This window comes from Camelus dromedarius, chromosome 24 (genome assembly GCF_036321535.1).
Source record: "Camelus dromedarius isolate mCamDro1 chromosome 24, mCamDro1.pat, whole genome shotgun sequence".
Classification (NCBI taxonomy): Eukaryota; Metazoa; Chordata; class Mammalia; order Artiodactyla; family Camelidae; genus Camelus; species Camelus dromedarius.
In genome coordinates, this window is record NC_087459.1 from 8,501,098 (window position 1) to 8,521,298 (window position 20,201).

A 20,201-nucleotide genomic window follows, 5' to 3' on the forward strand; every position below is an offset into this window, starting at 1 on the left:
CCCAGCCACAGGCAGGCAGGTAGCATCATCCAGGTCCTTGACTTCAGACAGTGCCAATGCAGCCATGTGGCCCCTCTGCGGGCCACTGGCCAGGTCCCCTTCTTCACCATGGGCACTCCTTCTTCCTTTAAAAAAGAATTTAGATGGGGCTCTGTTTAGACCTTTTCTTCCACTATTTACATGTATGGCAGAAAGGAGAGATTTCAGTGCGTGTCTGGTCCCCTTCCAAAATACTAGATCCAAATAATTAAGTACAAATTATTTTCTTTCAGTATTTCAGATATGCCCTGCACTGTTTCTAAATTGTTCTTGTTGGAGTTTATCTTTAGTAGCCCTTTCACTGGTCTATGGCTGTATCCTTGAGTCTGTGACTCTCACGTTCTGAATGGGTGGTTTTACTGGGTATACAGTATAGGTCGAGCAGGGCTGTGTCATCTCCTGGAAGGCTTGGGCAGTGCTGGACCTCCAGGACCCCAGCCCACAGTTGGCTGCTGCTTCCTGTGAGTAAAGCCTGGCTGCCCAGCTCACCCCACATCTTCCCTGCCCCCGCGCTCACTGGTGACCACCTGAGCTGTGGCATCTGATGACTCTGAGTCCCCCTGGCTGTGGGGTGACCCCGGGAGGCAGAGAAGCTCAGAACACTAGCTCTGCATTATTGCAAAATAAATTTATTTGAAGATAAATTGTCTTATAAAAGGTCAGAGGCAATTTGAGATCCCAGATTCAGCTCGTCTCGTAAAAAGATTCAACGTCAAGTAGCACGATTTCGTGTCTGCTTTTAATCCTGAACATTCTTGAATCATGAAACATTCAACTGTTTACACAACACACTCAACATCTGACTCCACCACCAGTGGACCCACAGCTTCTGGCTCAGGGACCATGATGCTACAGCCCTCAGGCTCAGGAGGTCCCAAATCAGGCCACCGTGGCCACTCACTCTGACACCACAGACAGGTCCCGGCGTCCTGGCCCTTCCCAAAGCATGAGAATAACCCAGACCGGCCTGCTGCTAAGGCAGGGGCCTTCCCCAGTTCCCAGGAGAAAACCAGATGGACTCCTGCGTGATGGTGTGCTGACAGGGTGGGGTGGGCCTTCCTGGTGACCCCTGGGGGGCTGGTCAGCTGCGGGACCTGAACAGGTGGCCTCACCTGGCTGCTTGGCAGCCCAGGGGGAGAAGGAAGGAGAAAGGAGGCTCATGAGTATGGCAACTTCTGCCCACACTGGCGGGAGCTACGTGAGGATCCTGGCAATGGCTTGCAGGGAGGGGAAGTCATCATCCCGGGCGGCGTGCAGCGCCTGGTGGCTCCTGACATCACCGTGCGCGAGCACCTGCTGGCAGGTGGGGCACACGCAGCAGTCCAGGCCCGTCTGCCGGGTGCTGGCCTGCCACGCATTCTTCTTGTTCTTCTTGGCCTTGGTGCCGGGAGGCCTCTCTTGGCCTCGGAAGTCCGTGTGCGCAGACAGCAGCTCCTGCTGCTTGGCCGTGTCGGGCAGGAGCACCAGCAGCTCATTGAAGATCTTCTGGAAGTTCTCCCCGAGCAGGTCCCGGCAGCTCTTGTAATACTGGGCTGCGGAGATCACACCCTGCCACCCAGAGCAGACCAGTCACACCTGGCCCAGGCCTGGGCCCCAGGTGGCTAGGCTGGCCCCCCACAACCCCGCCTGCCTAACCTGTCTAAATTCCCCCGAGTGGCTCTTGAATTTGTTGAAGCGGGCCTCATCGCTCTGCAGGAAGTCCTTGATAGACTGGATGAGCTGCAGGTTCCTCTCCCGGAAGTTCTCAGGGACCAGGTAGGCCCGTGGCATGGATGTCAGCCTAGGTCTGGGGTCAGGAGATGGGGAGGAGGTGGAGGCTTCAGCCTTTGGGGTGGCCCAAGGTGAAAGCACTCCCCTAGGGGCACCAGGCCAGGCGGCCCACCCTCACTCACGCTTTTGTGGTGGTGGTAGTGCTGGGGACGCAGGCTGGGTGGGGGCTGGGCAGAAGGCCGGAGAAGCCAGGGGGCGGCTTGCTGATTGGGGGCACGAGACCTGGCGGAGGCGGGGGTGGAGTGCCCTTCAGAAGCACCACAGTGTTGAAGCCTATGGCAGGGTGAGCACAGGAAGATCCCAGGACGTGACTCTCACTGGCCAGGCACAGCCAGGCCTTGGTTCCCCACCTCCCATCTCATCAGGGTCAGGCTTCATCCATGACCCACCTCCGCCATGGAGCAGGCCTGGGACCTGATGATGCCAGGTGCTGGCACATAAACTGTGCTCCCTCATGGCAAATCCTGTCTAAGTTAACTCACTTAAACCCATCTCAAGAGGATGCTAAGATTGCCCTGATTTATGGGGAGGAAAAGGATGCAGAGAAGTCAAGTGGTGAACCGAGATCACGTCACTTACAGACGCGGAGCCTGGCTTCTAAGGCAGCTGGAAACCACTGCAGAAGCTTACCTCTTCCTTCCTGCACCTGCACCTGCACCACAGAACCTCTAGCTGTGCTCCTCGTGGGCCTGGAGGGCTCCAGCCTGACTCTGCTACTCTGACCTCTTCCCAGATGCCGAAAAGCAAGCCTGAGGCAGGTACACATACCTGGGGGCGGGGGCATCCTGGGCGGGCAGGGGCCGCCGAGCGCTGGGAAGTCTTCCTGGGGTGTGGGGCAAGGGAGGGGCCCCTGGGGCTTTGGAAGCCCAGGGGGTTCCTTGGGAGTGCTCCGAGCTGGGACCGGCCCCTCTGTGTGTCCATTGACGACGACACCAACTGGCCCCTCAGCCCTGCCAGTGGGGGCTGTGGGGGCCTGCTCAGCCCCAGGGGACCCGTCTTTGTCAGAGGGCAGTGGCGGAGGGGATGCGGCACCTGGCTTCTCAGAGCCCACTTTCTTCTTTTTGCCAACCTTGGTGAAGGTCTGGGTGGAGGCCAGTGCCAGCAGGGAGGAGACGGTGACTGTTGTGGGCACGCTCCGCAGCTCCTGGGCGGTGAGGCCAGTGCGGCCATCCTCCTCCTCCTCCACCAGGGGCGGCCCACCCTTTTTGCCACCCTTGCCCCCCTTCCCAGCCTTCCTGGAGGGCTGGCTGCTCCCACCAGCAGACTGGGCCCCAGTGGTGGGATGTGCCACTTTCTTGCTGCCACTGCTGTTCCAGGCAGAGATGAGGCTGGTGGGGGCAGCGGTGGGCTTGGAAGCAGAGGACACCAGGGCAGGGAAGTCGTCCTCCTGGAAGGTGCTCCTACCCCTGCTGGGAACCGCATACGCCAGCGGCAGCCCCACGGGGCCCAGGGCTGCTGCAGTGGAGGAGGAGGAGGAAGCAGAGGCACAGAGACTGGGAAAGTCTTCATCCTTGAGCTTCGAAGTTGGGGGTGGGAGAGTGCTGAGCCGAGGAACGGGAGAAGGTTCAGTGGCTTGCTGGTCCCTGGCCTGCCCCACACTCACCCTCTATAGGAGTCCGGCACCCTCACCCCGGTTTGCGCACACGTGTACCTTGGAAGTGCGGTCCCTGCAGCCAAGCCGGTTGCTGGGAAGGCCTCTTGGCTCACAGGACCGTTTGTCGAGGATTCTTTGGGGCCTGCGAGACACAAAAGAACCCTATGTCAGACGAATCAATGTTGAAGGCAAGATCAGGCCCCGCAGAGTGACCAGAGAGCATGTGGGTTCTTGTCCACTTTCTGGGTGGGGACCCTGCCAGTCTGGGCACCACGCTCGGCAAGAGGCTGCCTCAGGCCTCTCAGGCCAGAGCAGAGACACCTGCAAGGAAGGCCCACTCACCTGGGCCTTCGCCCTGAGTCCGGGGTGGACGCCGGGGGCCCCGGGGCTCCTCAGGCCCCCGCACCACTGCCTCCTCCTTTCTGGGCCTGGTGCCCTCCACCTGGTCCTCGCTCCTGCGTGTCTCCTGCTGCTGCTGCTGCTGCTGCTGCTGCTGCTGCTGCTGCTGCTGCTGCTGCTGCTGTGCAGCCACTGAGGCTCGGATGGCAGCTGCCACTTCTCGGTCCTCTTCTTCCCTGGGATGGAGAGATCTTCAGGCTGGGCAAGGCCCAGGACTATAGCAGTGTGCAGGGGGAGGGACTGGGGAGGGGCCGGAGGCCAGGGTAACGGGGCTGGCCCACCTACGCCGGCCAGGAGAGGGCGCTGGGGAGGCAGCAGAACATGTGCCTGCCAGCCTGAGGCTCCAGCTCCCCAGACAGCACCTGGACCCAGTTCTCTGGGGCAGCATCTGGAGTCCACAGATGCCCTGATCCAGCCTGGCCAACCCCAGCCTGAGTGTGCCTGTGTGCCCGGGCTTCAAGGCATAACTGCCCTGAACCCCCAAGTTGAGAGCCTCTCTCACACACCCCCACCCCACAGGTTCCTCGTGTCTCTGGCTGAAAGTAGGAAAAAGAGGAGGAAATGTGCTCACTGAGGACACTGAGCAGGCCCTGTTGCCATGCTGGGGACACCAGAGACCAAAAGGCTGAAGTCCCCTGACCCCAGTGCCTGTTCCCAGCCCAGATGCCGGCTGCTGCCACCGCCTCAGGGGTGGTGCCAGGAGAACTTCAGTGGCACGTGAATCCTCCCACCTCTTGTACCTCCAGCTTCCTCGGCGGCTCTGCTGGGCTCCACGGCCGCTGGCCCGGCCTGCGCGACCCTGGCGGTTGTACCTGTCCAACTCCTCGTAGTCCTCGCCACTGACGACCCCTGCAACCAGCACACAGCCTGTCATGGGCCCGGGCAAGACCACAGCCAGTGCTCCAGCTTGGACAGCAGAAGCCTTCCCGCCCCCTACAGCACATGAGCCCTGGGGGATGGGCTCAGACACCTCTTGGGGTCCACAACAGCCCCAGACCTCTATGGCCTGGGCACCAGGTCAGAGCAAGAATGGTGCTGGGAGAAGGGCCTGGCCCTACCAACCCCACACTCCCAGGAGGAATGCCCACACAGCAGGTGCTCAATAATCCTGACCCAGGGACGAGTCCCAGGGACCCCAGAGCAGCAGATCCAAGACACTGCGGGAGCCAGCTGGAGTGAAGAGCTCCCTGTCCCAATGTGCTCAGGTGCTCAGAGCTCCTCAATGGGCTAGCAGATGCAGGTTCAACAGGTGTGTCCCTTGTCCCCGTCGATATGTGAGGGGTCGGATCAGGACCTGGGTCTGAGGCCTCCAGAGCAGGGCTCCGCAAGGTGAGCACTGCCTCGGGGGCCAGGTGGGAGCTGTGGGAGCTCCACTCGGCAGAGGAGAGGCCTGCTCACCCTCATTCCGGCGTGAGTGCCGCGGCGCGTAGCTGAACTGCAGGTCGATCTGGCGGTTCTGGCGGGCCTCAGCACGGCTCCGGCTGTGGCAGGCTGTCCTGTGGGCCTTAAGGTCGATCTCGGTGCGGAACGCGTGGGTGAACTGCTCGGTGCTGCAACGGCCCTCTTCACACAGGAAGTGCTTCTCTCGGAAATGCTCGCGCAGATATGCGTAGTCACTGCCGGGGATGGGCTGTCAGTCGGGGCCAGGCACCGTGGCCAACGGCCTGCGCCCAGCCTGCCCAAGTGTCCAGGGCCTTGTGCTACCGCACCCACCTGTAGTAGTCCTGGGCCCCATCAGAGTCACAGAAGTGGCAGAAGTAGTGGTCGCGCCGCAGGTGCTTAAGCAGCTCATCATTGTCCAGGTAGCGCTCGTCACAGAACTTACAGAGCGGGTGGCCGCGGTGCGACGTGTCATCAGGGTCCCCTTGCATGCGGTGCCGAGCCAGGTCCTTGCGCGAGTACCACTTGCGCTCATAGGTAAAGATCTGCAGGGAGTGGGGAAGGGCTGGGGATGGGGTGGGGGCTCCCCAGCCCCCTACCTCTCCCCACAGCCCAACACCACCAAAGGATCCTGGTGGCATCAGCTCTGTCACAGGGCCCACAACACCAGCAGCCTGGAGGCCCCACGTAGTTACTAGGAGGCTGCCCTGCCTGGGCTGTGCAGCCTGATTGCTCACCACCCCAGGGCTCTGTGAGGCAGGAGAGCTGGGTGGGTGCTGCGAAGCCCTGGGGATCTGGCCTGGCCAGGGCCAGGGGCAGCAACAAGCCCCTCACAGCTGTTTGCTGAGCACCCCTACGCCAGCCTCTGCAGGGCCTGGACACCATCCATCTCAGCCAGGGACTCCCTAAATGTCCCAAAGCCCCAGGCAGCTGCTGTGGAGGCAGGGTGGGGCTCACCTTGAGGTGTTTGAGGCACAGCTTGCAGCAAAACAGCTCGTGCTGCTTCCGCATGTGCTGCTCCAGGTCCCCAAAGAGGCCAAAAGGTGGCAGCTCAGGGCATCGCGGGCACTCGTGCTGCAACAGCTGCCTAGGGAGACACCAAGAGCCACCAGGACCCGAGGGCACTCAGCAATGTTATCCAGAGTGAGCACTAGACCCTCCCCATGGTCCACTGCTCCAAGGCCCTGGAGACACTCTCGGAGTGGGAGCCAGAAGACAGGCACTCGGCTCCCCATGCACCTTGGAGCTCTGACCACTGAGTCAGATGGGGCTTGGGCCAGTGCCTGAGCTGAACAAGGCCATGTGATGGGGGTGGGACCATGATGCAGGAGACTGACCTCTGTGTCAGATGAACATTATAACTGAGCCCACACAGGAGCCTGGGGTCAAAAGCCCAGGTTCTAGCTGAGCCAGGGGGCTGCCCTCTCACCTGGAAGATGAGGACCGGCCCCAAGACAACTGTACCACTTTACGGGGTTTTCCCACCATAGGCTAAGAGCCTGACTTGCAAGAGCTCTTGTGCACCTCCAAGAGCCCTCAGGAAGCAGGTGCTGGGTGCTACACCAGGAGGGCTTTCCCTGAATTCACCCCTTGCCCCTCATCTCTACCACCACCCCGGGAGGGGGGCGTGAGCACCCCCAGTTACAGGATAGGAGACCAGTGATGGGAATTTAGCTACCTGACCCTGATGTCTGTGCCACAGAAAGTGCCCCCACCCACCTGAGTGTTGTGAGGAGCACAGGAGGTGATGGGGATGTGCCCGTCCCCACCACAAAGCGCCCTGCAGACTCTCGGAATCCCAGGCCGAGGGTTCCTCTCTCACCTGTATAAGGCAAACACTTTCCCGTCAGCAAAGTAGATGTCATACTTCTTCTCATGCTGCAGCTGGTGGATGGGGATTGTAGCAAAGGCAGGAAGCTTCCTCCCAAAGACCACCTGGAACCGAAAGTACAAGAGCATGGTGAGCGGGGCCCGGGATGTCCACTGGAGGGCGCCATCAAGCAGAAAAGAACGGGAGGCGGACACGCCCCCTCTGCTCACCCGCAGCCCAGCCACCTAGGGTTGCCAAGACAGAGAAGCAATGCCTGGCCTCGCCGCCAGGGGGCAGCCGACTCCCCACTCATCCACAGCAAAACTGGCACCTGCCAGAAAGAGGCTGCCCCAGGGGCAGTGACAGGGACCAGACAGCGGGGCAAACCAAACCTTAATCACATGGGTGTCAAGCACAGGATGACTTGCACTGGAAGAAAGGAGAGACACAATCCAGGAAGCAGCTAAGGAAACAATGCTGCCAGGCCAGGACCCATCAGTTGCCCATGCCTGGCCACCCTCCATCCACTCACGATACTTCCATAACACCACAGGAGAGGAACTCTCCCGCAGCACTCGGTCATGGCCCCTGGCCATTCTGGGCGGGCTGCCTGCCTGTTAACTTGGCTGTCTGGGGGCGCCAAAGGGATGAGCTGGTGAGCTGAATGCAGAAACGTCCACACCCTGGTTGCTTCTCTGGGGTCTCCAGCCCTCTCAGGTAAAGCCTGCTCTGCGCCTCCAGAGACTGTGGCAATGGACGAGGACTAGACCCCTGTCCCAGAGACCCCAGCCTGGCCCCCAGGCCTTTTTATAGGCTCAGGCCTCCCCTCTGAGCCAACAAGGGCACTGCTCCCTCCAGGACTCCCTCATCCTCCAGCACCCCCTTTCTCTCTGTCCCACACTCCCTCACTTGGATCAAGATGACAGTCCTGTCTCCTCTCCGTGCCCCTTTCAGATCCACCACTGTCCCCCCAGCCTAAAGCAGGGCACTCATCTCAGCTCAGAGTCCTCACCAGCACACCCAGGGGACATCCTCACCTTGGGAAAGGCCACATCAAGGACACCCCTGTTATGTTTAGGCCCAGCCAAGGAGGCTGTCTGGGACTACAATTGGCCGTGAACTTGGGAAAGCGTAAGACTGGCTGGAGAGAGTGGGTGGTCACACTGTCTCCAGCAGCAGGGTGGTTAAAACTGGCTCCCTGGGGGCCTGGGGGAGGAGACGGGGAGCTCAGCTTCCACTTCTGAGGACATGCTGTGGGGGATGGTGGTACAAAACAGGCTGACCACCAAGCCTTCCCCAGATTCTGCCCCCAAAGGAGCCCTAGGGAAGTGTCATGGTCCAGCCACACCCATTCTGGGGGCCACAGTGAGGTAGGGGTGGAGGAATGAACCCCCAACAGGCCTTTCTTCCCCTTGTCGCCATGCCTGGTAAAGCCAGGCAGCATAAACATGGCCACCGACCCCTGCCCCCTGCCCCACACTGAGCACACCTCATCCCAGCTGCACTCCTGTGACCTGTCTTCAAAGGGGAGTCTTGGCTCTGCCTCCAAAGGGTCAGCCTCCACACACTCTGCCCTGGCTTTCTCTGCAGGCCCTGAATGAACATGGGGAGGGTCCCTGGGCCTCGCACTGGCCTCTTGTCATGGGATCTGCCCTCCAAGAGCAAGCCTACACCCAGCCCTGCCTTCTGACCACTCCTAAGGGGGCTTTTCCAGCAGAAACCCCAGTTCCTGTCCAGAGATAGGTGCCTGCAGGTGCAGGGCCATGAACCACTCAGGATGCTGCTGGAGGAGCACAGAGCATAAGGAACTAAGCACTGAGACTCAGACTAACAGCCCTAGAGGGAACCCGTAAAGCTGCCAAAAAGCATCCCAGCCCAACAGACTCAGCAAAGGAACAACTTCCCCAGAGGAAACCCATGCCAGAAGGCTCCCCCCACCCCCATCACCACCTCCCCTGCTCCCCAGCTCTGGCACCCTCCTTTCAGGGGTCAGCTCTGATCCACCACAGGCAGTGTCTCCCTGGGCTGTGGGTACCCTCGCCGTGGACTGAGCGACAATCAGCTTGGGCAGGGCGTCTGTCCCTCCTGAGCGGTCTAGTGGGACAGCCCTGGCTAGGCACACCTGAGACAGGTCAGAAAGGGGAAACTGGATTGGCTTGGGAAAGGGCTGGAACCACAGAAGAGGCTTGGGAAAGGAAAGAAGCCGTGGGCATGCAAGCTCAAAGCTGTGTGTGTTTTAGAAGGAGGGTGAGCAGGTTAGGAGCCAGGGGGCACGGAATGGGGAAATGCCAACTGCACCCACCCCTGGACAGGCTCTGGGACCAGGACTGGACCCCTCAGGCCTGCACCAGAGGCCAGGTCCAGCAACTAGCAGACGATGGATGGTACTGCAGCCTGGTGTGGCCAGTGTCCCCTGCCCCTAGCAGAGAGTGAGGTGAGTGGCAAGACTGAGTGGCCGGACAAGAATGAGGGCGTGGTGGCCTGGCCAGGGATGGGCAGGAACCCACCAGTGATCCAACCAGTGTGGCTTGAGATCCACCCACCCTGGTGATCATCCTGACGGGAGGAGATCATAGGTCCAAGGACAGAGGTACAGACCAGGCCTAGATACTTGGGCAGTCTGGGTGGACCCCAAGATGGCCAGGCCGTGAGGCCACCCCAAGAGCCCCCTCAGACTCCCCCTGCCTAGGGGTTTCTGCCTGGGGCCCTGCTGCTCCCCATTCCCAGTATGCAGTGAGCACTCAGTGAGAATGAGTGGATGAGAGGACAGGGGTGTTAGCAATGACCAGTGCTGAGAGTGAGCTGGATGGTGAGGGTGGGCCTGGGGGAGAGGAGGGAATACAGAGTGAGCCCCCAGAGACAGCACTACCTAGAACACAGGTACAAGAAGAGCCAGAGGGGGATGAAGCAGGGGTAATCTTAGAGGAAGAGGGCCAGGACCAGGGTGGTGGGGAGGGAGCACGGACAATAGAAAAGCATGACCTGAGTCAGCAGGTCCCGCCTCCTGACCTGCCTTCAGCCTCCTTTCCTACTTTCTATGAAACAGGGCACTGGGGCTGCACTAGGTGGCCTGCAGTTCCCCTCCTAAGACAGACACATCCCACTTTGTATAGCAGCCCCATCAAGCCTCTTTGGCATCACCAGGGGTCCAGACAAGGTGGAATGCTTTCAGAGGAAAGTGGCCTGTGTAAAAGGTACAACCAGGGAAGAGAGGACAGGAACCTGGGACTTGACATCAGTTTCAACCAAAGTGCCCTCAAGACCAATGCTACCACTGCCCATCAGGTGGGAGCCGCCTTGGCCTCTGCCTTGAGCACGTGCCGAGCAATTTAACTGATCTGGCTCCTCGCCTGACCAGCAGTTGCAAGGCTGCTCCCCGGGCCGGCATAGGGAGGCACTAGATCAAGATGTAGGAATTAACCAGCAGACGAAGCTGGCCTGTCCCTGGCATCCTGGCATACTTTCCTTCCAATTTTCACAAAGACTTAGTCCCATAAAGGAGGCAGAGCAGAGGCAGGCTTCAGGGGCCAGGGGTCACTGTGGGATTCCCAAGGGGGCATGGGACACAGGACGTATTCAGAGGACAGTGCAGGGCTCAACAAGGGAACAAGAGGGACAGGGGGTGCTGCAAGTTCAAGAGTGGGAGGGAAGCAGGATGAATGGGGAGGAGCATCATCTCCGCAAACTTCCCAGTACACCCTCCTGCTGTCTAGCAATTCAGGGCAGGCCCAAGAGGAAGGTCAGGCTCGGCCAGGGCACCTGATGCCAAACCACATCCCAGCTGGAGCCAGCTGACAGTTCATGTCAACACCCCCTTGCCACAGAGCACTTGGAGGGTGTGGGACCCACAAGGAATGAGAGAGGCCAGATGCTAGCTAGAGGAGCCATATATAGGTGTCTGCTCACTTCCTGAGTGAGACCTGCAGCACCCAGGGCCAGGGACTCCACAGCGCCTGCCTGCCTGTCTGCCTTCCTGTAAGGAAACTACAGGTATGCTGGGAAACCTGGCTGTTCATTACATCATGTCATGAAAGACTAGCCGACAAGGCAGGCTCTGGCAAAGCTGGGAGGTGCCTTCTGACTAAATCACAGATCCAAGGTTTCCCCGACTGCTCCGGCACCTCTGCTCTCTCCCAGATCCGCATCCCTCTCTGTACTCCCCATGATAGACTGACAGCATCTCCAAGTGTCTTTCCAATAGTGAACAGAATAGGTAACCACAGAGTAGTCATGGGATTACAGCATTTCCTAGGCTCTTTTAACATAAATCTGTAACAACAACAAAAGTGAAGAAACAAAGTCGTTTCTGCATCACTTCTAGGAAGAAACTCAAGATTCCCTGGTAGATGTAACCAGCTCAAGCTTTCCATGAACAAACCAGGGGAATTTCACAACTCTAGAAGCAAACAGATCTCAAAGCACAGCAAACCAAGGAAGCTCCAGCTAGGCGTTCCCAGCCAGCAGCTGGCATTGCGGGGAGTGAGGAAAAGCTCCCTGTTGCCCTCTGACCTCACTAGGGCTCATAGGAGTCTGGAGAGTCAGACACTGCCCCCATCCCCCAACTCTGGAGTTAAGCCCCCAGCTGGGACTGGCAAGGAAAACTTCATAACACTTTTATCCCCACCCACCAAGCAACCAGAGGAGACCTCAGTGGTTCTGCCTTCCCTTCTGGTGGGCAGGTCAGAGTGCCACCATCACTTAATAGATGAAAAGGGCAATCTCAGAAGGAGTTTGCTCAGCGTAACCCAGGGAGGTCCAGAAATAACAGCTGGGCTGGAAAAGCTCGCTTGACCCTCTAATTCCAAGACAGACCGCGTCTGAGGGTGCCCACTTGCCCCGTTGCCTCCACCGGAATGAAGACCCCTGAGGAATAAACTCCCAAAGACGAGCAGGTCGAGGGGTTCCTGCTCTGATCGTACCCCTTCTGTGGCCCAGCAGGAATTCCCGGGGAGCAGGAGGAAAGTCCGCGGGCTCTGTCCCCAAAGGGATCGCTACCTCTTCAAATTAGATCGGCCATCTCATGCCTCCTGGCCCCAGACGCCCCAGAGTCGGCCCTGCGGTCGGGACCCCGCCCCAAGTGGTCCCGCCATGCCTCTCTTTTGGAAGCCGGCGCCACCAGGCCTGCGGCCGGACACCAGGAAGGTAAAGTCCCCTTCCGGCCGCTGGGTTCCCTGCCGCCCCGACTGGTCGCGCCCGCGCCCCGGCGCCCCGATGCGCGGCCCCGCCGGCGCGGCTCACCTGGCGCAGCTCCTCGCGGCACACCGCGCAGTAGCGTTGCTCACAGAGCACCCGCATCTTGGTGGAGCAGCGGCAGCACACTGGGTGGTCGCAGCGGCCCAGCGCCGTGGCCTCCAGGTCCCCGCAGCACAGCACGCAGCTCCCGCCGCCCCTCTCCGGCACCGCCGCCGCCGCCTCCTGGACCACGCGCCGCCCCTCGGGGCCCGCCGTCGCCACCGCCGCCATGGTGCCGGCTCCGGCCCCTTCCTGGCCGGCGCGGCGCGGCGCGGCGCGGCGCGGCGCGGCCTGGCTCCCGGCGGGCCCGCCCCTTCCGGGTGACGTCACTGCCCCGCCCAGCAACGGCCCCGCCCGGCGGAAGTACGCTGCGACTTCCGCCCCAGTGAGGAGCCGGCTAGAGCGGCGCCACAGGCACTGGGCGCTCTAGCCAGAGCGGAATGCTTGGAGAGCTGCTGCTGGCCGGCCGCTAGGCGGTGTGTGTCGGGTTCCCATTTTCTCGGTCCTTTGTCTCCTGCCAGCCTACCCTCCCATAACAGCGAATGTTTTAGTGTAAGTATTGCCCTAGTACTCCATGAGTGTGCTCCGTGAGTACTGTGGCATACGTACACTATATACTTACAGTATGGAGGTTCCTTAAGAAACTACAAATAGACTTAACCATATGATCCAGCAGTCCCTTTCCTGGGTATATATCCAGAGGGAACTCTGATTCGAAAAGATACATGCACCCCAATGTTCATAGCAGCACTATTTACACTATGGAAACCTGAATGTCCTTCGACAGACGAGCGGATAAAGCAGTTGTGGTATCTATCTGTTCAGCCATAAAAAAGAATAAAATAATGCCATTTGCAGCAACATGGGTGGACCTGGAGATCATCATTCTAAGTGAAATAAGCCAGAAAGAGAAAGAAAAATACCATATGATATCACTTATATGTGGAATATTTGAAAAAACACGAACTCACTCAGAAAACAGAAACAGACAGACATAAAAAACAAACTTATGGTTACCAGGAAGGAAAGAAGGTGGGAAGGGATAAACTGGGAGTTCAAGATTTGCAGATACAAACTACTATATATAAAGTAGATAAACTACAAGTTTATACTGTATAGCACAGGCAATTATTATCTTGTAGTAACCTAAAATGTAAAAGAATATGAAAAGGAATATGTGTATGTATACATACGACTGAAACATTATGCTGTACACCAGAAATTGACACAACATTGTAAACTAACTATACTTCAATAAAACAAGTAAAAACAACAACAAAAAAGAATCCTTAGAAATTAAAAACATAACAATTAAAAGTTCAAGAGCAAAATGGAAGACAAAGTTGAAGAAATCTCTCAGCAGGCAGAACAAAAAGACAAGGTAGAAAACAGAGACAATAAGGGGGAAGGGTATAGCTCAAGTGTTAGAGCGCATGCTCAGCATGCAAGAGGTCCTGGGTCAAATCCCCAGTACCTCCTCCAAGCAGAAACAAATGAATAAACCTAATTAAAAAAACAAAACAAAAAACAGAGAAAATAAGAAGATGGAAGTTGGGATCCAGAAGGCACAATATCTAATTAATAGAAATTTCAGAGAGAACAGAGGAAATGGAGAGGTGCAAGTTGTCAGAGCCAATAAGGCAATATATGCCAGATCTGAAGGACATGACTCTCCATATTGAAAGGGCCCAATCAAGGGAGAGACAGCATCAGTGAGAGAGATCATCATGGAGTACCTGTGTATTGCAGATAAAACAAAGGGCCTGAAATCTTCAGGGGAAGGGAGTAAGGAGGGAGAAGAACCTGTAAGAAGGACTGAAAATCAGACTTACAATCCTAGAACACTGGAAGCTAGAAGTTCTCTCAACTTTCTGGGGGAATATGATTTCCATCACAAATTCTATACCCAGAAAAACTTTCCATCCAGCATAAAGTCAGCAACATAAAAAGGACAAATTATTTAGCTTATGTGTTCCCATTCAAATGATGCCTGTGCAGAGGCTTGGAGAGTGGATGTCCTAGAAAATGGATGTCCAGATTGGAGCAAGAGGCCACTGGCTTCCAGAGGGAGATCTCCAGGGTAAATATAGAACTGATTGTGGGTGATCTCCTTGTGTGCTTAAGAACCAGGAAAAGTTATTGCAAGGAGCTTGGAAAATTTAGGGTAAAATAACAAAACAAGAATATAGAAAAACAAGCAAAGAAAAATAATAAGACAGCTATCAATGAGAAAGGAAATGTAATCATAGTACACTACTTGGCTCAGCAGAGGACACTACATGGTCATAATAATAGAAACACTTGTGAAGGAAAAGCCCAGCTGGGCTAACGAGCTAAGTCACAAATCTAAGTGTGATAAGTGTTGGTTTACTGATCTAAGTTCTGCTGGGCTAACTCATAAATCTGAAGTTTAGTGTCAGTTTACTGGGCTAACAAGCTAACTCGTAAATCCAAGCTCAATAAGTGTCAGTAACGTGACCTGTTCCAAATTGATAAGCTCCAGTATACTGATTCCTTGCTTTTTGTTGTTTGAACCTTATTGGCTAATAGCCCCATACTTGTAATTAACCCTATAAAACCTCATGTGCACGTCTTGGAGGTGCTCAGAGCTTCGGAGCAGAAGCCCCTCTGAGCCCGCCGGCGTAATAAATCTGAGTACTCCAACCCTCCGAGTGGTACTTGTTTCTTGGCTGGCCTGTCATTTCCGTAACACACTGACCAGTGACTTAACCAAAAATTATGATAAATTCATATTAGGAGGATGGAGAGATGAGAAATGAGGTGACTGGGTTGGGGGAGAGCCAAAGCTTCATCTAAATTAGGAGGAAGCTGTTTGATGGTGTCTTAAAAAACATAAATTTAGGGGGGAGGATATAGCTCAAGTGGTAGAGTGCATGCCTAACAAGCAAGAGGTCCTGGGTTCAATCCTCAGTATCTCTTCTAAAAATAAATCAGCAAATGAACCTAATTCCCCCCCTCCCCAATTTTTTTTAAAAGATAAATTTTAGAATGGTGTTTTATAATCTGAGTCAGCGGTTCTCAATGGGGGGTGATTTTGCCCCCAAGGAGACGTGTGGTAAAGTCTTGAGACGTTTTTGGTTGGTTGTTACAGTTGGGTGGGAGTGTTAATGGCATTTACTGGTGCATTAGTTTCCTATTGCTGCTGTAAAAAATTACCACAAACACAGTGGCTTCAAGCAACATACATTTATTATCTCACAGTTCTGGAATTCAGAAGTTCAAGATGGGTCTCAGTGGGATAAAATCAGTGTGCAGGTGGGCTGCGTTCCTCCTGGAGGCTCTAGAGGAGAATCCATTTCCTAGACTTTTCCATCTTCTAGAGGTGCCTGTGTTCCATGGCTCACCACCATTCCTCCCATCTACAAAGTGCGTCACTCCACCCTCTGTTTCCATTGTCACCTCTCCTTCTCTGATTCTGCCTCCCTCCTCCATGCTTAAGAACCCTTGAGATTACATTAGGTCCACCTGGATAATTCAGGATGATTTGCTTATGTTAAATTCAGCCAACTAGCATTCTTCATTTCCTCTGCAACTGTAATTCCCCCTTACTATGTAAAGTAAATATTCACAGGTTCCAGGGATTAGAATGTAGATATCTTTGGGGAGGGGCTATTTTTCTGCCCACACAAATGACTAGAGGCCAAGCATGCTGCTCAATACCCTACAGTGCCCAGGACAGCCTCACAAATGCCAACCGTACTGAGGTTGAGAAACGCTGATCTAAGGTCATACATGAGTTATGCTGGGGGCTTCTGGTTAGGAGGGGGCAAAGGGAGCCCCCTGGGGAGCTGCAATGTTTTCTATCTTGATCTGGGCTGTGGGAACGTAGGCGGATGCATATGTAACGAATTGTTAAGATATGCACATTTACTCAAAGTGTGTGATACCTCCTTAAAAAGACCACCAAATTTTAGAGTAGTAGTTAAGTTTATTATTTCAAAATAGGGAGGCAAATACTAGGAGAAATATCTGAAGGAGTTGGAAGCAGTTGCCCCTGGAGGGCAGAATGTGAAAGGCTGGAACAGAGATAGCTTTATTTTTTCCCTTATACTAGCATTTGATTTATAATGTCTATGACCTTGATTAAAAAAATAATTTTAAAATGACAAAATGGGGAGATTTTCTCAATCACTGTGTCATTTGGATGAGGTTCCTGTTGATGACCAGGCTCTGTACCTGGGGTGGGGGCTGTGAGTATGAAGCTGAGGTGGTTCTGATCCCTGGAGGTCTTGGTCCAGTGTCACCAAGAATGGTGTACAGATAGTCAGAGCCATGATTCCTAGGAGGGGCTGTGTGTAGATGAAAGGAGAGGTGAGTCCCAGAAAGAAGAATCACCTCTCATGGACTGTTAGGGTCACTGCCTCTGCTGGCAGTGGACCTTTGACTCCAGACTCCTGGTTAGTGGACACTTTTGTCCCTGTGCTCAGGGCTGGGTGGGGCACAGAGCCCCTTTTCCTCCGCACTCCAAATGGGAGGCCCCAGGGACCATCAAGCTATTCTGTGCTTTGCTCCCTTCCCCAGTCCTGGGCCCCCTCCCCACATGCCTTCTGAACACCAGACAGGCAACCACCCTCCTCTGTCCCAATGTGGCCTTCATCCTTCACCTGCACCCTGACAGTTTCACTCCCTCTGGTCCATAGTCATAAACAAGCTGGAGGGATCACTGGTATTTCAACTTCAGATACTGAACATGTCCTTATGCAGAGCACTTTTTTCTCTGCTTAACACTGTATTTTCAGATTTGTTCACGCTGCTAATGGTAGTTCTTTTCAATTTTCTAACTGCCACAGAAATCTCCATTATACCATAGACCACAATTGATCAGTTTTTGTATCAATGATGTTCTCCCTGCAGAAGCTCCACGCCCAGGCTAGCAGTCCCCTGCCTCCTCTTAGCAGGGAGGGGGTGGCAGCACCAGGGGAACCCTGGCAGCCTGCATCGTGCCGAACCACCCACCCACCACACACTCCAGGAGGTTCTCAAAGCCAAGGGGCCCCAGAGGAGCATGGTAGGGGGAGGCGGGGGGGGGTCAGCTTTCAGCACAGCCTGCTGGTCCCGAGGGTTCTCCAGGCCCCTCCAGGTGCGCAGGCGGCTTCCCTCCACTCTGCTGGGTCCCTGCACCATCACTCCTCCATCAAAGGGTTTTCACTGACAGCTAGGAGACTAGGCAGCCACTGGAACAGCAACAGCCATAGATGGTAGCTACACCATTACTGAGCACTTACTGTGTGCCAGGCACAGTGTCAAGATCCAGCCTGGATTTTTTTAATGCTCATACTGGGCTCCAGAGCACATTTCTCATTGGTTCTGCAAGGCTGTGGAGAGGGCTGCTGCTGCTTCCAAGCCTCCCCCGGGAAGTGGGGTTCACCAGACCCTATTATGCCCCTCATGCCTCAGAAGCAGGTGCCATCCTCTGCACCCCACAGCCCCTCTGCACCTCTCCTGACATGGACACGTAAGAGGAAGCACAGGCCCAGACTGTGTTCCCCATTCCCCCAGAATCACCCCTCTTTTTTGACAAAGAAATGGGCAGAGGGGAAGGGGAGGTTTTCATTGAGAACTACAGCTGGGGTCCCCAAACTGGAACTCTCAGGCTGGGGGTGGGGAGGCTAGGTGGGACTCCAGTCATCCCACTGCTTAACCCAAAAGGTGATCTGGAACAAATTAGTTTCCCCCATGCCTTAGTTCGCTCATTGGTAGATGGAATCAATAATTCTCCCACCTTGTGGCAGTGTTTGGAGGTCAAAATAAGATATTTCAGGATCCTTGGTGTCTGAGATCTACAAGCTGCCCCACAAATGATATGGTTGCTGGGGGGTGGGGTTAGGTCAGCTTATTTTGAGGGCTGCATCCTCCCTGGTCTGGGGTCCAAGCAAGAATGGGTCAGGCCCTGCTCTTTGGGATGGGGCTATTAAGCCCAGGCAGGCCCAGAGGGATACTCTGGGGGACTATTCAGACAAGGGCCATTTAAGTAGGATTCTGAAGGATGAGTAGGAGTTTGCCAAGTGGAGAAGGAAGGGAAGTACATTCTGTGTCCCAGGCACAGAAGCTGAGAGGTGGGCAAACTCCTGGGTCATTGGGTACAGCAAATGAATTGAGAGTGGCCCTAGAAAGTGGTTTTCAGGGGACCATGACCAGAGAGGAGGCTGGAGGTCTGCAGGGCCTTATTCTGCCCAGGCTAGGGCTGGGGGCATGAGGGGCTGACTCTATTCTGGAAGCCTTCGGGAACCACTAACTGTCTCAAGGAGGGTTTGATGTGGCCAAACTTGCAGTTGCTAGCATCCATCTAGCTGCAGCTGGGGAATGGATTGGTGGGGAGAAGCTAGGCCTGTGTGGAAGATTTGAGTGCTGTGTTAGGTGAGGAAGAGGAACAGCCCTCAGGGGAGGAGATACACAGAGGGGTCTTAAATTGTGTGGGAGTTGGGGTGGGGGCACCAGTGAGCTCTCCTGTCTTTCGGCCCTATGGTTCTGCCAGCCTCCCTGTCTTTGCTCTGCTTGGGGCCCACTTCAAGAGCCCAGCTAAGGGGGCATCCTGTCCCTCCATCCCTGTGCCTGGCAGTTCCTTCCTCTCCTCCTTGAAGGGAGGAGGCAGAGGAGGGCTGAGAGAGGGGAGCAAGGGAGCTCCCAGTAGAGCATCAAGATGAGTTCTAGCTAAAGGCCCACTCAGCGAGGATGCTGGGCTCCTCTTCTCCCTCCATCTCTACCACCCTTGGGGAGCCCCGCGGGTATTGCGGGGGCGAGGAGGGGCGGGGCCACCGAGCATTTAATAGTTGGACCCGCCGGGACCAACACCTAGCCTGCAGCCTCCAGCGCTCTGGCCTCCCGACGCTGAGCGCCTGGATCCCGCCAAGCCAGTTCCAGGTCCGCCCCACCGGGCGGCTCTCGACGTGAGCACCCTGGCGCGGGGAACGGGGGTGCGGGGCCCGGGGCGGGGGGCCACTGCGAGCCTCTTGCTACTCGCATTGCTGTTGCTGCTGCTGCTTCCGCTGCCCGTGGGCGCCTGGTACAAGCACGTGGCGAGTCCCCGCTACCACACCGTGGGCCGCGCTGCGGGCCTGCTCATGGGGCTGCGCCGCTCGCCCTACACGTGGCGGCGCGCGCTGCGGCCCGCTGCCGGACCCCTTGCCTGGGACACTTTAGGCCCGGGCGTGTCCCCCCAGGGGCCATCTGCCAGAAACACCCTCTCCCCGGGGCCCGCCGCCCGCGATGCTCTGCTGCTTCCCTCCGGGGTTCAGAAACTGTGGGAGGTGCGTCGCAGAAGCTCCGGCGCTGGGCTCCCGGTCAGTGCCCCTCGCCGTTCGCAAGCCCCGGCGTCTGCACCCCAACGGGAGCCGTGGCTGGGCTCCTATTTCTGGACCTCCGCAGAGCAGGCCAGGTACGCGGGGAGAGGAAAGGGGAGGGGATAGCAGCGAGCGAAGGGATCTTGAAAGATCTGAGCCCAGGACGCATGTCCCCGTTCCCACAGGGCACCCTGCGAACTTTCCATCCCTGACTTCAAGCCGAGGAAGGCTTTCCTGACGCAGTCTCTACTCTTCCAGTGTGGGGGGTCGGGAGGCGGGAGCGTAGTGGAAGGCGCACAACCCTCTCCCCACGGTCCTGCTCTATTCTTTCTAGAGCTCTCGGAGAGTCTCCCGATCAGCCACAGTCTGCGCAGGGAACCGCCTTCGCCGGCCCCCGCCTCACCCCAGGGCCGTCCTGATCTCAGCCCCTGCCCGCACCCACGTGCCTGACCCAGGCAGAGTCTCTTCGGCCTCCAGTCCCGCCGTCTGGTCAATAAAACCCGCCTGGTTCTCGCTCCCCCGCGTGTGACCCTTTTCCTCCGCGATGTGTACTTTGTCATCTAGCTTCCGGGAGCAAACAGCCGCGCCCACGTCCTAGCAAATGTCAGGAGCCCTATGGCTGGCCAGAAGCGCTCCCCCCAACCCAGCCGAGATCTGTATGTCCTCGCCGGACAGA

The 20,201-nt window shown here is 56.4% G+C and overlaps 2 protein-coding genes across 3 annotated transcripts; one reads left to right on the top strand and one right to left on the bottom strand.

Annotated features, from left to right (window-relative positions):
- Nucleotides 1-652: 652 nt before the first annotated feature.
- Nucleotides 653-12,493, bottom strand: ZNF598 (zinc finger protein 598, E3 ubiquitin ligase). Of its 2 annotated transcripts, none has more exons than XM_064478325.1 (12): nt 12,231-12,493; nt 7,005-7,117; nt 6,140-6,269; nt 5,516-5,727; nt 5,201-5,418; nt 4,543-4,651; nt 3,746-3,978; nt 3,461-3,545; nt 2,578-3,350; nt 1,932-2,082; nt 1,675-1,825; nt 653-1,587 (listed from the first exon to the last, which is right to left on the bottom strand). In XM_064478325.1, exons 1-12 carry the CDS (start codon nt 12,453-12,455, stop codon nt 1,234-1,236), a joined length of 2,754 nt encoding a protein of 917 aa, XP_064334395.1. In that variant the 5' UTR covers nt 12,456-12,493; the 3' UTR covers nt 653-1,233. The 2 variants fall into 2 exon arrangements, with proteins under 2 accessions (XP_064334395.1, XP_031303573.2); XM_031447713.2 differs by having other exon boundaries at nt 4,534-4,651.
- NPW (neuropeptide W) lies at nt 12,454-20,035 on the top strand. The gene is made up of 3 exons (XM_064478768.1): nt 12,454-12,609; nt 19,016-19,620; nt 19,860-20,035. Exons 1-3 carry the CDS (start codon nt 12,454-12,456, stop codon nt 19,942-19,944), a joined length of 846 nt encoding a protein of 281 aa, XP_064334838.1. The 3' UTR covers nt 19,945-20,035.
- The last annotated feature ends 166 nt before the right edge of the window (nt 20,036-20,201 follow it).

What these genes read in the sequence shown, in the direction of transcription:
- NPW (XM_064478768.1), top strand. Translation starts at nt 12,454, where the DNA reads ATGGTGCCGGCTCCGGCCCCTTCCTGGCCGGCGCGGCGCGGCGCGGCG. An exon ending in ACGCTGCGACTTCCGCCCCA is followed by an intron (nt 12,610 to 19,015) that starts GTGAGGAGCCGG and finishes AGCATTTAATAG; the next exon opens with TTGGACCCGCCGGGACCAAC. An exon ending in ACCTCCGCAGAGCAGGCCAG is followed by an intron (nt 19,621 to 19,859) that starts GTACGCGGGGAG and finishes TATTCTTTCTAG; the next exon opens with AGCTCTCGGAGAGTCTCCCG.
- ZNF598 (XM_031447713.2), bottom strand. Translation starts at nt 12,455, where the DNA reads ATGGCGGCGGTGGCGACGGCGGGCCCCGAGGGGCGGCGCGTGGTCCAG. An exon ending in AAAGTGTTTGCCTTATACAG is followed by an intron (nt 6,270 to 7,004) that starts GTGAGAGAGGAA and finishes GTGTCTCCCTAG; the next exon opens with GCAGCTGTTGCAGCACGAGT. An exon ending in GACTCAGGGCGAAGGCCCAG is followed by an intron (nt 3,546 to 3,745) that starts GTGAGTGGGCCT and finishes TGTGTCTCGCAG; the next exon opens with GCCCCAAAGAATCCTCGACA.